Below are 17,845 nucleotides of genomic sequence, written 5' to 3' on the forward strand. Positions count from 1 at the left end.
CCAAACCTACAACAATAAATGGGTGGATCGTGGCGGACCTTAACTGTGACCTCCTCGATCGCCTAATCTAGATATGACTATACATCTATTTTCTGCTCCCCAATTTTCATTAAAATGTTTTATATCGGAACGAAGTTATTAGAAAAAAACATTACTTTGTGTTTTAGGCAAAAAGCGAAGCCGAACCCATGTTTATACAGGGTCATTCACGGTGAGCGTCTTAGTAAAAGTTTACGGGGTTCTAACGTAGCTACAGATCTGAAATTTTGGATACTGATGTAATGGAGTTGGCTCTGTCGAATTAAAATATTGGTATCTTCGCGACGTTGACAGATCCATATGTAACTGACAACAACTTTGTTATTTTAAATGGCACACCCTGTATTTTATTACATTTTCGAATTTCCCGGAAGATTTAAACTCCAGTTTATGTTTCATATGCCATAGCTATGATGAACCGTTTTTGAAATAAATTATATATTATATGCATTTTTTCTTAAAATTATCCACACATTCACCCCTTGAGGTTTTGATGGACTATTACGAAACACGAGGTACTTATCTCTGTACTGCTCGTACTTCCTTATTTTCTTGATATGTTCAATATTTATTTTTGTCATACCTAAATCAAAAACATTTTTTTCTGTACTTCGAATCCACTGCAAATCTGTTGGAATTATAAACAAGTTTGGGCGTTATCCACTCAACGTTAAAATAAAATATCCGATGGAAACTTTGATGTTTTCTTTTGCGCTTTTTTTTTCCAAATTTTACAACTTTTGTTTACAATCGACAATTAACATGTTTTTGTTTAGCGTTAGGTGTGTTATATCAGGCCAAAAAACAATATAAATTTCACCGACACACACAAGTTTAGCTGCCAAATGTTGATCCGTTAATATAATCTGAATCATATACGTCATTTCTTTACATTCTACATCTGTTGAAAACCAGCTCTGATGTGTGTTTTCTTTTTTTATAAATACAGATACGTAATGAGTTACTGTTGGTTGGCCTAGCGAGTTGCCCCCAGTCGATATTCGTGAGTTTCTATTGTGTTGCCTACCACAGTTTAAGGTGCCAAAGATTTATTAGAAATGGAAAACAATGATTTTGTATTTTTTCGCGTAAGGTATTTTGTAGCTATTTTTGACCTATAAAATCTGTAATGGCACTTTTTTGTAGTTTCAAACGCAATAATCCTATAGTTGCGCAATATACAGGGTGGGCCACGAGTAACGCCTCGGAATTTCATGACAAAGCCAAGAGTTTTTTTAACTGTTTCTTTTTTGAGGTGTATACAGACTAACTAGAGCTACATTTTAAAATGATTTTGAAAGTATACAGAGTGTCCCAAACACATGTAATTGATCAAAGTTGCATTTTTTTAAATGGGATCCCCTGTATATTATATAATTTTTGAACTCAACCATTAAAATAAAATTAAGTTGTTTAAGGTTTATGGTATCTAACTTTAGCAGTTTTTGAAATAATTCAATTTTTGTCAAGATGCAAGATCATTTTCAACACCCAATCTCTCATCCCATATTTAAGTTTTTAAAACAAAATTTTAATAGGAAGCCATCAAGGGACCAAATTTTGTACTGTAAGTTTCAAAAAATCGGTGAATTGTACAGAGTGTTCTAAAAATAGCGCCAAACTCGTTCAACATTTAACTGTTAATAACTTTTTAAATTTAAATGGGATACTCGGTATGTTGTGTTACTGTTAGATGCCAAAGTTAGTTATCTATCGAATATCATTAGGGTTCCCTATGCCTAGCTCTACTCATTCTCGCAAAAAACATACATTTTTATAAAAATATCTAAATCCCCAATTTTAATATTATGCCATATGAAATTGCCAAGATATCCATGCAATTTAATTATTTACTTGCGTATATTTGTATATTACAATTTTAATAATATTAACAAAAAGCAGAAAACTAAGTATAATTAAAAAAAATTATATCAGGTGTTCTACATGATGATCATTTTCTTCTATGCTTATTTTGATTCTTTCTTCAAAAGATTTTCTGACATTTTCTAGCATTTGTGGCGTAATAGAGGTAAAAATACCAAATACCCGTCTATTTGGATGTCTTCGATCCGGATACTTTTGGGCCAAAACTCTTGATGCCAAAAGGCAATTTGGCTAGCATTCTACTATCACCATAATCATGTCTGTTCGTTCTAGTATCGAATAGGAAAACATCTTTCGAATTAAATTTTTTTAACACTTCAAATAAACAAATCACTTTTAATTAAATATGACAGACCTAAACAAGATGGCAATGTAACTTAATGTCAAAATTGCATGGACATCTTAGCAATTTCATATGGCGTAATGTTAAAATTGGGGATTTAGATATTTTTATAAAAATGTATGTTTTTTGCGAGAATGAGTAGAGCTAGGCATAGGGAACCCTAATGATATTCGATAGATAAGTAAATTTGGCATCTAACAGTAACACAACATACCGAGTATCCCATTTAAATTTAAAAAGTTATTAACAGTTAAATGTTGAACGAGTTTGGCGCTATTTTTAGAACACCCTGTACAATTCGCCGACTTTTTGAAACTTACAGTACAAAATTTGGTCCCTTGATGGCTTCCTATTAAAATTTTGTTTTAAAAACTTAAATATGGGATGAGAGATTGGGTGTTGAAAATGATCTTGCATCTTGACAAAAATTGAATTATTTCAAAAACTGCTAAAGTTAGATACCATAAACCTTAAACAACTTAATTTTATTTTAATGGTTGAGTTCAAAAATTATATAATATACAGGGGATCCCATTTAAAAAAATGCAACTTTGATCAATTACATGTGTTTGGGACACTCTGTATACTTTTAAAATCATTTTAAAATGTAGCTCTAGTTAGTCTGTATACACCTCAAAAAAGAAACAGTTAAAAAATCTCTTGGCTTTGTCATGAAATTCCGAGGCGTTACTCGTGGCCCACCCTGTATTGTATTTAACATAATAATTTTTTTACTACATCGAACCTTTTTTTCTTTCGTAATTGAATAATTATTGAATGAACTGGTTATCGAATGAATGAGATTTGTTCGAGTTCGAAATTTTTAGCATTTATGCACAAGTAGCTACAACGAATATGTAGTAAGTAATTAAACGTTGCATTGGTCGCATCTAATCATTACATATGAGTACATAATGAGATTGGGCAGAAATTGCCTCAAAATAAAGCAGATAGTTGGAAAAACTGGGTAAAAGATGGAATTTTGTATTGAAATATGACCCAAAGTCAGAATATGGAATAGACGAATAAAAGATTTGCCCTTTTTAGGGCACTTTTTTTTTGGTTCACAAGGAAAATTTTAAAAGGCGGTCTGTGCTCTAGCTACCGGGCAGTGTGGGAATTACCCCTGAGAGATACATCGTCGGGGTCTAACATAATTGTGAATAACTACTATCTTCAGCTAGTTGATCCTACGCTTTCCTCATTTGTTGTGTTTTCAGAACATATCGAGTGTCTGTTTCATTTCAGTTCTGTTATACTTCGTTTCGCCTTTCATGTAACCAAGAGGGCCTTCGTGAAGGCTTTGCGCCTCCCCATGGTCGATTTGCGCCCTTTCAAGTCACGAGACAACGCCCCTATTACTGCTTCCGATCATTTTGTCTCTGATCTTTTGGTCCCATATCGTGTGTTGTTACCAATCGTGATGTACACAGGGTGTTTCCTAAGTGTGGTACATAAGTTCGGGATTGTATTCTACAGCTAAAATAAAGGTAATTTTGATATATAAACCATATCCCAAAAATGCTTCGCTGCGGAAATACAGGGTGCGAAAATTTTATTGTCTGAAATTTAATGTCTCACGCACAGATAAATAAACGATGTTGGTGACTAGTAAAATGTCGACAATTTCGCTACCAAACAGGCAAGTGCACAACAAAAAAAATCATATCTTCATACCAGTATTTCTTCTCTTAAGAATAGTAAAAAAGAATGAAAAAATTTAGCTACAATATTTTTTATTTATTTACTCGAAAACTGTGCGTCCTACGAAAAAAAGTCATGAGACCTTTTTTCTCTCAAATTGAACACATAATTAAAAAATGAATAAAATATCGAAAAAGAACATTGGCGTACCACATTTTTCCTTTAAAATATCCAGCAATTATCCTGCCTGCACGCCACTGATTACACAACAGTCACTGTTTTTAGCGTAAAATGCGCACTGTGCTAACTCTTAAACCGTCCAAATTTCATTAAAATGTCTCAAGTAGTTTCAAAAATATTTAAAAAATTGTGATTTTTTGAAGCAATTTTTACACCCTGTATTTCCACAACGAAGCATTTTTGGGGTATAGTTTATATAACAAAATTACCTTTATTTTAGCTGTAGAATACGCTCCCGAAGTTATGTACCGTACTTAGGAAACACCCTGAATATCCGTCCGACATATTTGTTTTTTTTTCAGCAATAGACATTGTTCTTGTTTGTTTGCGTTTTCTCTTGAGATGCTTCTGTTTGCTTGATGGCATCCACACGTATGTGGCCCTCCTTGGGCATCTAGTCCCTTTGTCTTGATGTCCTATGACTTTTCTTAACATGTTTGTGCCAAAGACTGGTTTCTGATGATGCAATAGATCATTCCTTCAACTGGCCCGTATCCACATATCACCCGGTTTTACCAACTCAACATCTATCCTTCTATCTTCAGCGTTTATTAGCTCTCTCTTCTTCCTCCGGGGTTGGTTACTTGGACGCGGGGGAGGAGGCGTCCAAGGGTCACCACGTAAATAGTGGAAATAGATCTTTGACCCCCCGGGGGGTATATGGACATTTGGAGTGACCGTAAAATCACTTTATGCAGGTGCCTAAGTGCACTTGATTCATCAGGATCCTTTCCCTAGCTAAATGTAAATAATATTTCTTTTTATTATGTTTAATATTATATCATAATTATTTCCATTTCGCAGCTTTTACTCTTTTTATTCTCGTTTCTGGCCTATGTTATCTAACTTGTTGTCTACGACACCTTTATTAACCATCCAGTAGTCGCGCATGGGCTGTGAGACCGATCATCCACCTTTGTTAATACTATTGTAAGAAACAAAGAAGGAAGCACTTACCGGTCCAGGTATCTTTAGGCAGATTACGCTGGATCAACACTACAGTGCAAAGTGCTACAAGTGGTACTTATCCAGAATGATTTCGTTCTGAGTCGTGTGAGATCGGCGCAACTAGTCACGTTCATTTTTTAATTCTTCTGTTTCTTAATTATAAGGTAGGTTTTCCGTACTTCTATTCTGCAAATTTGAAATAGAAATGCAACAAGATTGTGTGTTAGCAATGGGTAGTTGCAAAAAAGGGCAAGAACGCCTGCAACTAATGTTAAAAGAAGTTATTGGCGAAGAAGAGGGCCATTAAAGTACGTACGACGAATATTTCGGACGATGGACTACTGGTTCACCTCTTGACATCTCGTAAAGAAATTACTCGTTGCTCATAACCAACCTCAAGGTAATTGGAACCATTAGAAGAAACTAAAGGGAGTTGTCTTTAGAGTTTTCTCAACCAGTTATCCTACCAGAGCATACTAGTGTGTTTGCGTTTTCAAAAGACTCTAAACTCTAATTTCATATATTGTCAAAAAGAACCAAAAACGTGCTGTGATTTTTTAGTATGCACGACCATCATGAAATCGATGCAAGAACATATTTTTAGACTAAAGATGATCTCTAGATTTCAAAAAAGTAAAAATCAATAGAGTATTTCATTTAAAAATTGAGGTTCTTTCCGGTTAAACCGGAAGTGCTACATAAACGCCATTAGTGTCAATCAACCGGCTCTATTCTTATATAGCTTTTCTCCAAATTCCAACTAAGTTAAAAAAAAAGTTATAAGGGCGAGCCATCTTCTTGAATTACCCGGTATGTGCTTGGAGCATATTATTGGGGTTTGCAAGGAGTATCGGGAAGATGCAGTAATTCAATTAAAAAAATGTTCGTATTGCTTTTTATCTATAGTCAAAGTGTTATATTTTGTTTTAATTTACAATTTGTACTACCAGTTTTCCTTTTTTTTGTATGCGTCTACGAAAGTAGAGTTTGAAAAAAAAACACCAATTTCAAACTCTTTCTTTTATATTTGAAAAAATGTGTCAAATGTATGTCATTCTGCTGTTCCTAGTCAATCATTGTGTTGTTGGAATGTCCCCATATGTAATATTTGAAAATTATATTACACAATTTTTTGGGGGGTTAATTGCCATATACAGCGGTGGCCATTGAGATAGAGCCAGTTCAAAGAAATATATTCCTTGGGAGATAAAGTTTTCATATCACACCGAATTAGTACAATAATTGTATATTGTAAATATATAATAAAGTAAGAAAACTTTAACGACAAACTTAATTTTTTAAAATTGCATAAACATAATATTTAACGAATAAATGGAACAAATCGACACGAACACTTGGTCATGAAAATAGGGCCGACCGAAAATAGAGGCGTAATTAATAATATTTTACAGTTTCACAATTGTGAAATAGCACATAAACTCTCTTTAAACTTTTAATATTTTGTTGTGTGACCATTATGTTCAATAACTTCTAGGCATAGAGCTTACAAGCCTTTGACACACCTCTAGTGGTATTGCTTCCCATTCTGCCTTGATCACCTCCCAGAGTTCGTCCTTGTTTTTCGTTTTATGTTTGCCAACTGTATTCTTGAGGACAGTCCGTAAGTTTTCAATAGGATTAAAATCCGGCGATTGGGAGGGCCAAGGTAATAAATCCACATTACTATCGTTTAAAAATATTTCCGCTCTTCTGGACGTCTGCTTGGGGTCGTTGTCTTGTCGGTACTTCCATATTAGCAGCATGTTCTCCTCCGCAAAAGGCAGCATAATATCTCGAAGAATGTGAACATATTCATGTTGATCTATGGTTTCTTTAATCCAGTAAATTGGTCTTACACCATGCCATGAAAAGGTTCCCCCAAAGTTTTATGTTACCACCTCCATATTTAACCGTTTTAATGGTGTGTTTTGGTAATAATTCCTGGTTGCGTGGTCTTCTGACAAAGTGTCTCCCATCAGATCCCATTAGATATATTTTTGTTTCACTGCTCCATAAAATAAAGCGCCATTTTTTTATTCCCTCTTCACCATCCCAATTTAAATGGTTTTGGGCGAATTTTAAACGTTGCTTAAATGTTCTTGGAGGGTAACAAAGGAACTTTTCTTGCTATTCTGCCGTGTAAATTATTTGTCTGAAGTCTTCTTCGAATAGTTCTTATACTTATTTCCAAACCTAATTCAGGTTTAATACTGATAGACGTCTTGAAGGCATCTTTTTTGGAGACTCGAACAATTTGCCTATCTGTATGGGGACTTGTTTTTCCCCTCGCTCCACGATTTTCCCGATTTGGTGGTTTTCTTATAGCTTTTTCAATCATTTTTTTTTGAGCACCCGATATATCTTGCAATTGCTCTTAGCGATTTTCCCTCTTTCCTTGATGTTAAGATTGTCGCTCTTTCCTCTGCCGTGCAATGAACGCCACGGCCCATTTTTATCTAAGTTATTCTTCAGTACTTCATTAAACGTCAATAAGGAAATCACGGTTATAACTTAAAGGAAGCGGCACGTGCAAACTTGAAGGAACACCGGCACTATGTATTTGATTTTTCACGTCTCTGTTTTAATGAGCAGACAAATTGAAACCAAACAAGACCGAACAAATTTAAATTTTTATCATGTTCACTTATAATTTTCGTTTCGGTGAGCATTCGAAATAATTCCTATTGAACATGCGTAGGAATTATACAGGGTCTTCCAGATCAAAGTGCAAATATTTTAACCATGGTTTCTACTATTGAAATTAACAAACGCGTATTTTTTATTTTTGTCTAAAAGTCGTCTAAGTCGTTTAAGTTCTAGGGCTCTTTTAATATGAAGCTCCATTTGGATAAAATAATTTATGTTGGAAGAGCCTTTCAACGGATTGTTATGAAATTTGGTGTACAAACATTTTTCGATCATAGTAATTCACAAATAAAAAAAATTAAATATACAGGTTTGCCATAACATAGATATAAGGGCCGGACTGCGAATATAGGGGCCCGTATTTATTTAACCGTTAAATATTTCGATCAAGTCATTACATTACCTGATTATATCTTTTATTTAGAAATTTTTTTGTTTCTCGGAGTTTTTTCGCAGAACGCGTCGTTTTCTCATAGCAGTTATTTTAAGGCATTTCTTATCTTCCTCGGATTAGACCGTGTCTGCCTAAAGTTATTTATTGAATTATTTGAAAAAAAATTACAAAGAAGAATGAAATTGAATACTATTTTTTGAGATCATTAAGTCATGCTCAACATTTCTTAAACTACTAATTTTATTATCCTAAAAGTAACTGATTATTTCTTGCTCATTATCCACCCCATAATGCTTGATGTTATGATTTTCTCTTCGTTGAGGAGCCAAATTACCAAATTCCCTCAACCTGATATGAACATTTGTAAACGTTCTTGAATTTGGAAGTCGTTGATTAGGAAATCGCTGATGGTAGAGTACTTCAGCTCTATGAGCATTTTGTCTGCACTCACCATAAATCAAGTGAATATCAACATTCTCGAGATTATTAACAGAAGAGCCATGATAAAACAAATAAAAATAAATTTTTATGTTATTTTGTAATTAAATATCCATTAATAGCATTAACAACGACTAATACCTACTGTTAGTTGACCACGATATGCCAGAAAATGACGATAAGAATGATTTTTTTGACAGGGAGAATGATGTGGCCATTCCAGCCATGGCCTATTTAATAACAACAAATTTCTGCAACAAAAAGGCGTAAAATTTGGAATTGCTACTACGAGAAGGCATTCTGCGAAAACTCTTCAAGAAACAAAAAAGTTTCTAATTGAAAGGTATAATCAAGTAATGTAATCACTTGAAAGAAATATTTAACTGTTAAATAAATACGGGGCCATATATTCATAGTCCGGCCCTTATATTTATGTTATGGCAAAGCTGTATATTTCGTTTCTTTATTTGTGAATTGCTACGATCGAAAAATGTTTGTACACCAAATTTCATAAAAATCCGTTGAAAGGCTCTTCCAACATGATTTTACCCAAATGGAGCCCCATATTCAAAGAGCCCTAGAATTTAAACGACAGCCTTTTGGACAAAAAGAAAAAATACGCGTTGATTGAAACCATGGTTAAAATATTTGTACTTTGATCTGGGACATCCTGTATAGAGGTTCATCGAAATATTTCTAAAAAGTTGTAGCGTTGAATTCTACCAAAAGCATCAGCTGGCTCTATTTCTATGGCCAACACTGCATGTCTACATGTTTGTCTGAGACCGACGCGACTACTCACCTTTCAAAATGTGACGCGACTACTGGAAGGTTAAAATCGTTCTGAAACATGAATCAAAGCCATATTTAGTACCTCCTTTTCTTCGTTTTATTTTTGCATTCCTTCAAGACCTTGGCCTATACGCAATTACGTCTACACAGTCAATCACTACGTAATAAAAGGAATACAATAAAAGGGTGATTGTCCAATTGTTCTAGTTTAAACTCTGAATTATTAATTCGACTATTAAAGTTGTTAGTGCCATCGATTGAAAAGTAGAACTAAGAGCATACTTCAGCTCACTTTTCCCATACCCGCGGGCGAATTTAAATCAATAATCGAGGACCCGGCCAATTAACGAATTCCTTGTTTTTTTTTTTTTAACGGTAATTCATGCAAAAACTCCACGGTAGATATGAGCACCAACATCTCCCCAACCTTATTAATAAACGTATTGCATTCCTAGCATTACCCTCATGCCTTTGGCTGGATCATTCATCCAGGTGATCGCGAAAAGGCTAAAATCGAGGCCAAACGTTACGAATCAGATGAAAATATTGGCTCTAGGTGGTTCTCTGTCATGAGTTTTGGCTCATTATCTAATACTTTACTTTAGCCGGCATTGTCGTCATCTGCCTACACTCTCATAACCAATTTCAAATTGTTTCGTATTGCGCGTGCAAGTTCAAGTACTCGTAATTAGCATTCAGCTGCAACCGGCTCAAATCGAATATACAGGGTTATTTACGTCATATTACACGGAGTACTGCGGCTAAAGTATTTGATATTTAGATATACAGGGTTGCTCATTAGTGCGTCAAAGTGCGATGTCTCAGCAAATATAAGTTTTGGAAGGAAATTTGTCTTAGTAAAGTTTTTGGGGAATAAAGGGCACGTATTTTTTAATTATTTTCAAATGTACAGGGTCTGTCATAAAGTGTGGTAGTACCAAATTATATATATATTTTTTTTAGTGTCGTATAGAACTCAAATATTGGCACGTTCTAAACTTATTTTCTGTTTATACGGGGGGTTGTGAATAAGTAATAAACATCAAAGTTGTAGCAGAACATCCAATAATGCGGGTACCGTTTTAGATTCCTTGAGGAAGGTGCATGCAAGTTTGATTAAGGTTCACCCGCCCTAAACCTCGAGGGTGTTGCAACAATTGGGATTTTGTGAAAATGTTGTATAAATTTTGAAACTCAGCTTTAAAGAAAGTTTAAACTGTAGCGAGCCGAAATTGAAACCAAATCTCGGGCACGAGGCATATTACATGGTGTAGTGTTGAAAATTTAAATACAGGGTGGCCCATCGAAAACAGTCCAGCAAAGTTTACTGCTTTGGATGTGAAAATTTGGAAAAAGCCTCGGACCCGTATACTCTTGTTTTCAGGGGGACAAATTTCCACATTAATTCTATCGCTGTAACTTCAACCCCTTAGCGGGGGCGGCATTCACCCTTATTTTTTCAAATGGAAAGAGGTATGTTGTGATACATCTTTTGAATGGGCATTAAATTGTCTTTCAAATGGCGTTTCGTTTTTTACATTTGAGCTGCGCACCGCCGAAAAATGGAATTTTAAACATTTTACCGGACTTCTTATTTACAAAGAGGTTTGTGAGTAAACATTTTTTGTAAACTAACAAATATCGGTGGACAATTCGATTTTACCTTCAGTAAAGTAGTTGATGTGGGTAGTTCGTTATTGCTGTGCAATTCTTTTCTTTCGGTTCGATAAAAATGGTTTATTCCGTTGCGGAGAAAGTGGAAATTATTGAATTGTATTTTATAAACAATCAATGCGCAAGAGTAACGGCAACTTTGTTTAATGAGAGGCATGCAGACAGATACATACATCTTGGTTCCATCCTACAATTAGTAGCAAAATTCCGGGAAACTGGTTCAGTGACAAATAAAAAACGGAATATTAAAAATCCGGTGAGAAATGAGGCAGTACAAGTAGCTGTTCCGGGCCAAGTTAGTATGGACCCTACATTAAGTACCAGAAAACTTTCTGATGTAACGGGAGTTTCGAGGACCACTGTACAAAAAATTCTGAAACATAATAAATGGAACCCATATAAAATTCATCTTCTACAAGAATTGAATGAAGATGATAATGACCGCCGTTTACAATTTTGTGAAATAATGTCCGAAAAGATGATAAATAATCCCGACTACCTTTTTAACGTTTGCTTCTCAGACGAATGTACATTGTTTCTCAATGGCACAGTCAATCGACATAATTGTCGTTACTGGTCCGACACGAATCGAAGGATCTACCATGAGGTCCATACTCAACGTCCTCAAAAATTAAACGTTTGGACTGGTATTTTTGGTGATCACATAATTGGACCATTTTTCTTACCGGGAAATTTAACTGGAGATACTTACTTAGACTTGTTGGAGAATACCGTCAACCCAGCGCTGATCGAAATTATGGAAAACAACCAACGTTACCATGAAGAAAATCCGATATTTCAACAAGACGGAGCTCCTCCCCATTATGCAATACCTGTACGGCAGTTTCTCGATGAAACGTTTCCTGATAGATGGATTGGGAGGAGGGGTGCTATCGAATGGTCCGCGAGATCACCCGATTTATCTCCTCTTGATTTCTTTTTGTGGGGACATTTGAAATCGAAAATTTACGGGACCGCATCACTAATGAATATCAACAAATTAAACCAGATATTTTTCAAAATGTCCGGGAACACTTTGAACAGTTGCTGTACTATTGTATGGAGGTGAACGGGGGACATTTTCAACACTTAAATAAGATAACATGTAAATACTAATCAATAAAGTTAAATTAATATTTCTCGGCGACGTGCAGCTCAAATGTAAAAAACGAAACGCCATTTGAAAGACAATTTAATGCCCATTCAAAAGATGTATCACAACATACCCCTTTCCATTTGAAAAAATAAGGGTGAATGCCGCCCCCGCTAAGGGGTTGAAGTTACAGTAATAGAATTAATGTGGAAATTTGTCCCCCTGAAAACAAAAGTATACGGGTCCGAGGCTTTTTCCAAATTTTCACATACAAAGCAGTAAACATTGCTGGACTGTGTTCGATGGGCCACCCTGTATATTAAACTATGTGTCTAAAAAATAAGTTGAGAAATGCATTTGCTGTGATGAGTAATAACTAGCTTAATTTAAATTGAACACCCGGTATTTGATTGCTTCAAGTAACAGATAGAAATATTATCAATTGAATATTTTTATACTTACCCATACGTAAATATACAAGTTTTCTTCGAAAATTAAGATGAAAAAAAAAACAGAAAATACTATTGCTCTTTGCATCAGTTGCCATGGTTACATCTGAAATGCTAATATAAAAAATCATGTCTATGCGCTCTTACATCGGACCATTTCTTATTTATGATATTTTCAATACTATTTCCTGAACTTACAAGACTAAGGATGGTACTTATGTTTTTGGAGTATTCTTAACATACTCAATTGATTTAAGTTGGTACTTTGAGAAATCTGAGTTTGGCTAATATGAGGGTTTTCGATAACGATATCAAGTTAATTTTCATCTGTGTCTGTTACGGCTTTGTTTCTAATGGGTTTTTGTTAATCCACACTTCCAGTTTCTCAAAATTGATTTTACAGTAGTTTGAAGGTCAAACTCTGTGGATGATTGCGGTGAGAGAATCTTTGACCTTATACTCATGATGCGAGTAAAGCTCTTTCATGGCATTCCCCCGGTATAAAATAACGCAATGTCAATATACAGCTTATTTCTTAATGAATGATATAAAATGAAACGGACGAATTATGAGCTTATTTTAAGATAAATACTTCCTATAAAGGCTTGTCCGAAATTGCTTCCATTGTGATTTACAGGATGTTGTAATTTCATTTTTTTTTTCGATCTTTATTAATTTTTCCGTTATTTGTAAAGATAATTGATTCAAAATTGGCAGTAACAATCATTTTACCATTACGAATGAGCTGAAAGAACCTTTATTCAAAATACTATACAGGGCGTTACTTTTTTCGTGGTCGCTTCAATATTTTACATCACAAATGTTTTGATAACATTTTCAGATTTTATTCATTATCTTCACTTAATCTCTCCTGTCTTTTATGATCTTGTTCGCCTTCTCAGTTTTTTGTTTTATTAGGAATGATAGTTTAAGAGATATTTGCAAAAATATCTAACCATACACGTTCCGAATGAGCTAATTATGTAATAAAACTTTAATAACAGTTCTCAATCTTGGCCTCCTCAGTCACCTGACTTAAATAGGTTAGATTTTTTTGCGTGAGGCATTTAAAATATTTAGTATATTCTACATCAGTATAGATACTGACAAAGAATCGAGGAATATAATTATAAAAGTTTGTCAAACCATTAGAAATACACATGAACTTTTTCATACAGTCCGGCAGTCCAAGAAAAGAAGGGTAAAGTCCTGTATTTTGGTAGGAGGAGGACATTTTCAGCAATTAGATACTTTAATTATAATCCAAATTAATTGTTTAAATTTTTATAAATATCTCTTAAATTATTGTTCCCGATAAAAAACTGAAGAAGCAAAAAGTTAATAAAAGACATAATGTATTAAATGAAGTTAATGAATAAAACCTAAAAATGTCACAAAAAAGTTCTTCTGCAAAGTATTGAGAGCGACCATGAAAAAAGTAACGACCTGCAGAGTGTTGTAAATAATTGTGATTTCAATGTGTTCGTAATGTAAAATGATTGTTACTACCAATTTTGAGTTAATTATTTTTACAAACAACCGAGAAATGATTGAAAATTAAAAACAAATTAAAACTTCAACACTCTGTATATCAAAATGTAAGCGATTTAGGATATGCTCTTATATGAAGTTTTTGTCTGAAAATAAGCTGATAATTCACAAATTTCACTTCTTACCATCTCTTAAGGAACACATTGTATACTAATATATTGCCTGTGCCATATAAGAAAAGATAACTTTGATATTTTTCACTTATTTACAACCCCCGTAGAAAAGGAAGATAATTTTAGTAAATACCCCTATTTGAGTTTTACACAACTCAAAAAATATATACAGGGTGGTTCAACGAGAGCGCCTCGGATGATTACGGTTTTATTGATAGTTTTGAAGAAAAATTATTTTACATTTATATGTATGACCTTATAGGGCACATTTAAAAAACATTGTCTTTTATACAGAGTGCGCAAAAAAAGATACGATGCAAACTTAGGTTTTCTTAAATCTAACACCCTATATATTTTTTAAATGTTTGAAATTAGAAAAAGAAACCAGTAGAAATTTGTATAACACTCAATAGATCTAAAACAAATACTAATTGAGAAATTTAACGAAATGTAAAAATGCAAAGGTCAAGAAAACATTTTTTTCTATGTGAAATGAATTACTTAATTACCGTTTTTTGACCGGAACGTCTTAACAATATATACTTCGTCAAGTTGAAAATAGTTCTCTTGAAATTTGATATACAGGGTGAGTAAAAAAAAAATTACATCTTACTCACTTATGATTTAGAATATCTTGCTTATTTTAAATGGGACATTTTTGTGTACTCATTGGAAACACTATTTAATGCCCTTTCAAGTGATATCAATATGTCCTATACCTATCTTTAACCGTTTCTCGTAAAATTAGGTTTTATTTCATTTCAAATAACATGACATAAAACAAAGTACTGTCAGGGAATACCTTGGATTCGTTTTCATGGTTACAAAAACGAAAACATCAGACTGTAATAATTCTTCTAAAAAATTCACAATTTTTCAAAATATATATTCAAAATGACGATAATTCTTCTAATAATCTGTATGTGTTTGATGTTAGCTTGGGAACTAAAAATGACAAATTATTCGTTACAAAGGAAAGTTGACTTGATACTTATAATTGGAGAATGTGAAGGAAATAGCTTCTTTTTATAGTTTTTTATGTTATGTTGTTATTTAAAATGAAATAAAACCTCATTTTACGAGAAACGGTTAAAGATAGGTAGGTATATGACATATTTGTATCACTTGAAAGGGCATTAAATAGTGATTTTAATGAATACATAAAAATGTATACGTTTCCATTTAAAATAAGCAAGGTGTTCTAAATCATAAGTAAGATGTAGTCAATATTTTTGCTTACCCTGTATAAATGACAATATTTTTAGAAGGTGCCCTATAAGGTCGTACATATAAGTGTAAAAAGAATTTTTCATCAAAACCATTAATAAAGTCATAAGCGTCCGAGGCGCTCTTACTGGACCACCCTGTATATTAAATACTTTAGCCGCAATATTCCCCGTGACACGACGTGATTAACCCCGTATTTGAGAGGTTATCAAAGGCAAATTAAAGCTGAAATAATTGAAAGGTGTTTCGAATTCAATATTTCATCATGTCCGCTGCGATTTTTTACTGCTTATTTTTTTCTACCTGGACACAGGAAAAACTATATGCTTCAATGGGTCCTATTGGGTATGTTTGCGTTCATACATCCGCAAAATTATGTAGTTTCTCGAATCGAGATTATAACCTTATATTTTTATTTAATAAATTATTATTTGTTTGTTTTGGAAAGCGAAGAAGTATTTTTTACAGTCACACATGGGCAATAGGTATTGAGTTAACATTTTTTTCTATTTAAGTAGTCATTCGCCGGCACTGTCCATTTCGACCTACGAATCAAGCCTATCTTAAATGCTGCGTGATCAACGCGGTTTGTTGTCACGTTTGGTTTTTGTCTAAACTCATATAATAAACAGAGACGGCTATATGATGCGGGGTAGGTGGCGCTAACTGCCATTTGATGACTTTCACGCGACGACGAAAAATGCGACTTCATTAAAAAACAATAGTTTTTGTCGCAACACGTTTCCTATTTCATACCTGTCGGTGTTCAAATACAACATTTTTCACAAATTTCACTACTTTAAAGGCCGTCCCTGCTTCGAAACGATCTACCCTTAATTATTTCGGTTTCAATCGAAGGGGTGTTTTTTATTTTGCAATGAAAGGAGCAATAAAAAAATTGTTACTAATTTGCGTGTAATTTGATCACCACTTCATAAGTCGTTTGTGAACCTCTTGTAAACCTATTAGCTCTCTACAGTATAGATCGTGGTGTTATGAATGCAATCCAATTACCTTATTCATATAGGTTTCGAAGTAATTTTCAGCGAACGTACGTTCCTTTGAAATATGACGTCGGTGGGTAATTTTAGGAAGTCGATGGATCGTTGACCTATTAAATGGGTTTTTCCTAATCACTTCACAAGTATAACGAAATTTTATGGTATCGAGTGTATTATTTAACTTTGAAATATTTATGTTCCAAGGTTGATTTTGCGATCTCTAAAATACTCGAAAGTTATCCGTTTAAATCCCCAGGCATAGTTGCCGAAAGTTGCGTCATCGGACGTACCTGCTGCTTCAATTTATATCCAAAAGGAGTTGGCAATAGCGCCACCGAAAGGGCCAATAGGAATAGCTCTAGGAAGCACACCCCCCATTAAGGGAAAATCAATTCGTGAACGATATTTGTGGCAAGTTCCCAAATTTGTATATTACCTTTTTTGCAATTATCAATTTTTTTTCCATGAGGGAGTCGAGCATAACAACGCGTCAGACTGTCGTCATTTAATACAAACGTTTTCATGTTGAATGAGGATTTGCATGCAAAATTATGTACAACACCGACGTGAGATATTTGTCATCTGTCGCCAAATGGAGTTTTTAAATTTTAATGTGGGGCTGCTTAAGCGCTCAAAACATGAAGAGGGGCTTTAATATGCGAAGACCAACTGAAATAAATGGAATAGAAAGACGAACGTTACTTGAAACTGTCGCCACATTGGCGCAAACAGAGGGAAGCAAAAAGAGTTCCCTCCGTCCTTTGATTATTATTCCTCCATTTCCATCAAAGTAGTTTGAGTTGATTCACAGGATTAATTACTCAAAAATTAAGAAAATCCAACCATAATTCACGATCCTGTTAAGTCACGCCTTTTTCGCCACTTTTTTGAGGTGCCATCGTATATCAATTCATTCTTTAACGGGAATCACAAACACGGCAGCCGCTCGATGACGTAAGGACTTGATAATGAAAATATTGCGTAAATGCAAACACAAAATTCGTACTATGGGATCAAGCGGAAGGTGTGATAACGTATACAATGTGTACGCTCGATGACGTAAACAGTTCTTGGCGACACGCAAAACGTAGTCAGTGATACTAGCAAAAGGAAAAGGTTCGCGTTCGTTTGAAAATGTTTAACATCCCTGTTGATAATGACTGTTCAAAAACCGCTTGGATGACCACCGGTATGTTCCTGAAATGGTTGTTGATGATGAATGCGCGCAATCACAAATATCCTACATATTCATAATTTGAGAAATATTTAATTTGTATGTCAGAAATTTAGTAAAAAACAGAAGTTTCCAATAAATGCGCTGTTAGATAATGCAACAGCTCTTCCTCCAGAACAACGGAGAAAGTAGGAT

At 34.3% G+C, this 17,845-nt stretch overlaps 2 protein-coding genes across 3 annotated transcripts in view; both read left to right on the top strand.

Moving 5' to 3' along the window:
* Positions 1 to 17,845, top strand: part of slgA (proline dehydrogenase slgA) — a 40,937-nt gene that overhangs the window by 4,243 nt on the left and 18,849 nt on the right. The window lies entirely within an intron of this gene.
* Positions 10,659 to 17,845, top strand: part of LOC136345041 (uncharacterized) — a 64,370-nt gene continuing 57,183 nt past the window's right edge. Inside the window, exon 1 of the mRNA XM_066293027.1 lies at positions 10,659 to 12,465. Coding sequence (XP_066149124.1) covers positions 11,101 to 12,111 — 1,011 coding nt within the window. The 5' untranslated portion in view covers positions 10,659 to 11,100 and the 3' untranslated portion in view covers positions 12,112 to 12,465. The remainder of the gene's footprint in view (positions 12,466 to 17,845) is intronic.

This window comes from Euwallacea fornicatus, chromosome 18 (assembly GCF_040115645.1).
Source record: "Euwallacea fornicatus isolate EFF26 chromosome 18, ASM4011564v1, whole genome shotgun sequence".
NCBI classification, from domain to species: domain Eukaryota; kingdom Metazoa; phylum Arthropoda; class Insecta; order Coleoptera; family Curculionidae; genus Euwallacea; species Euwallacea fornicatus.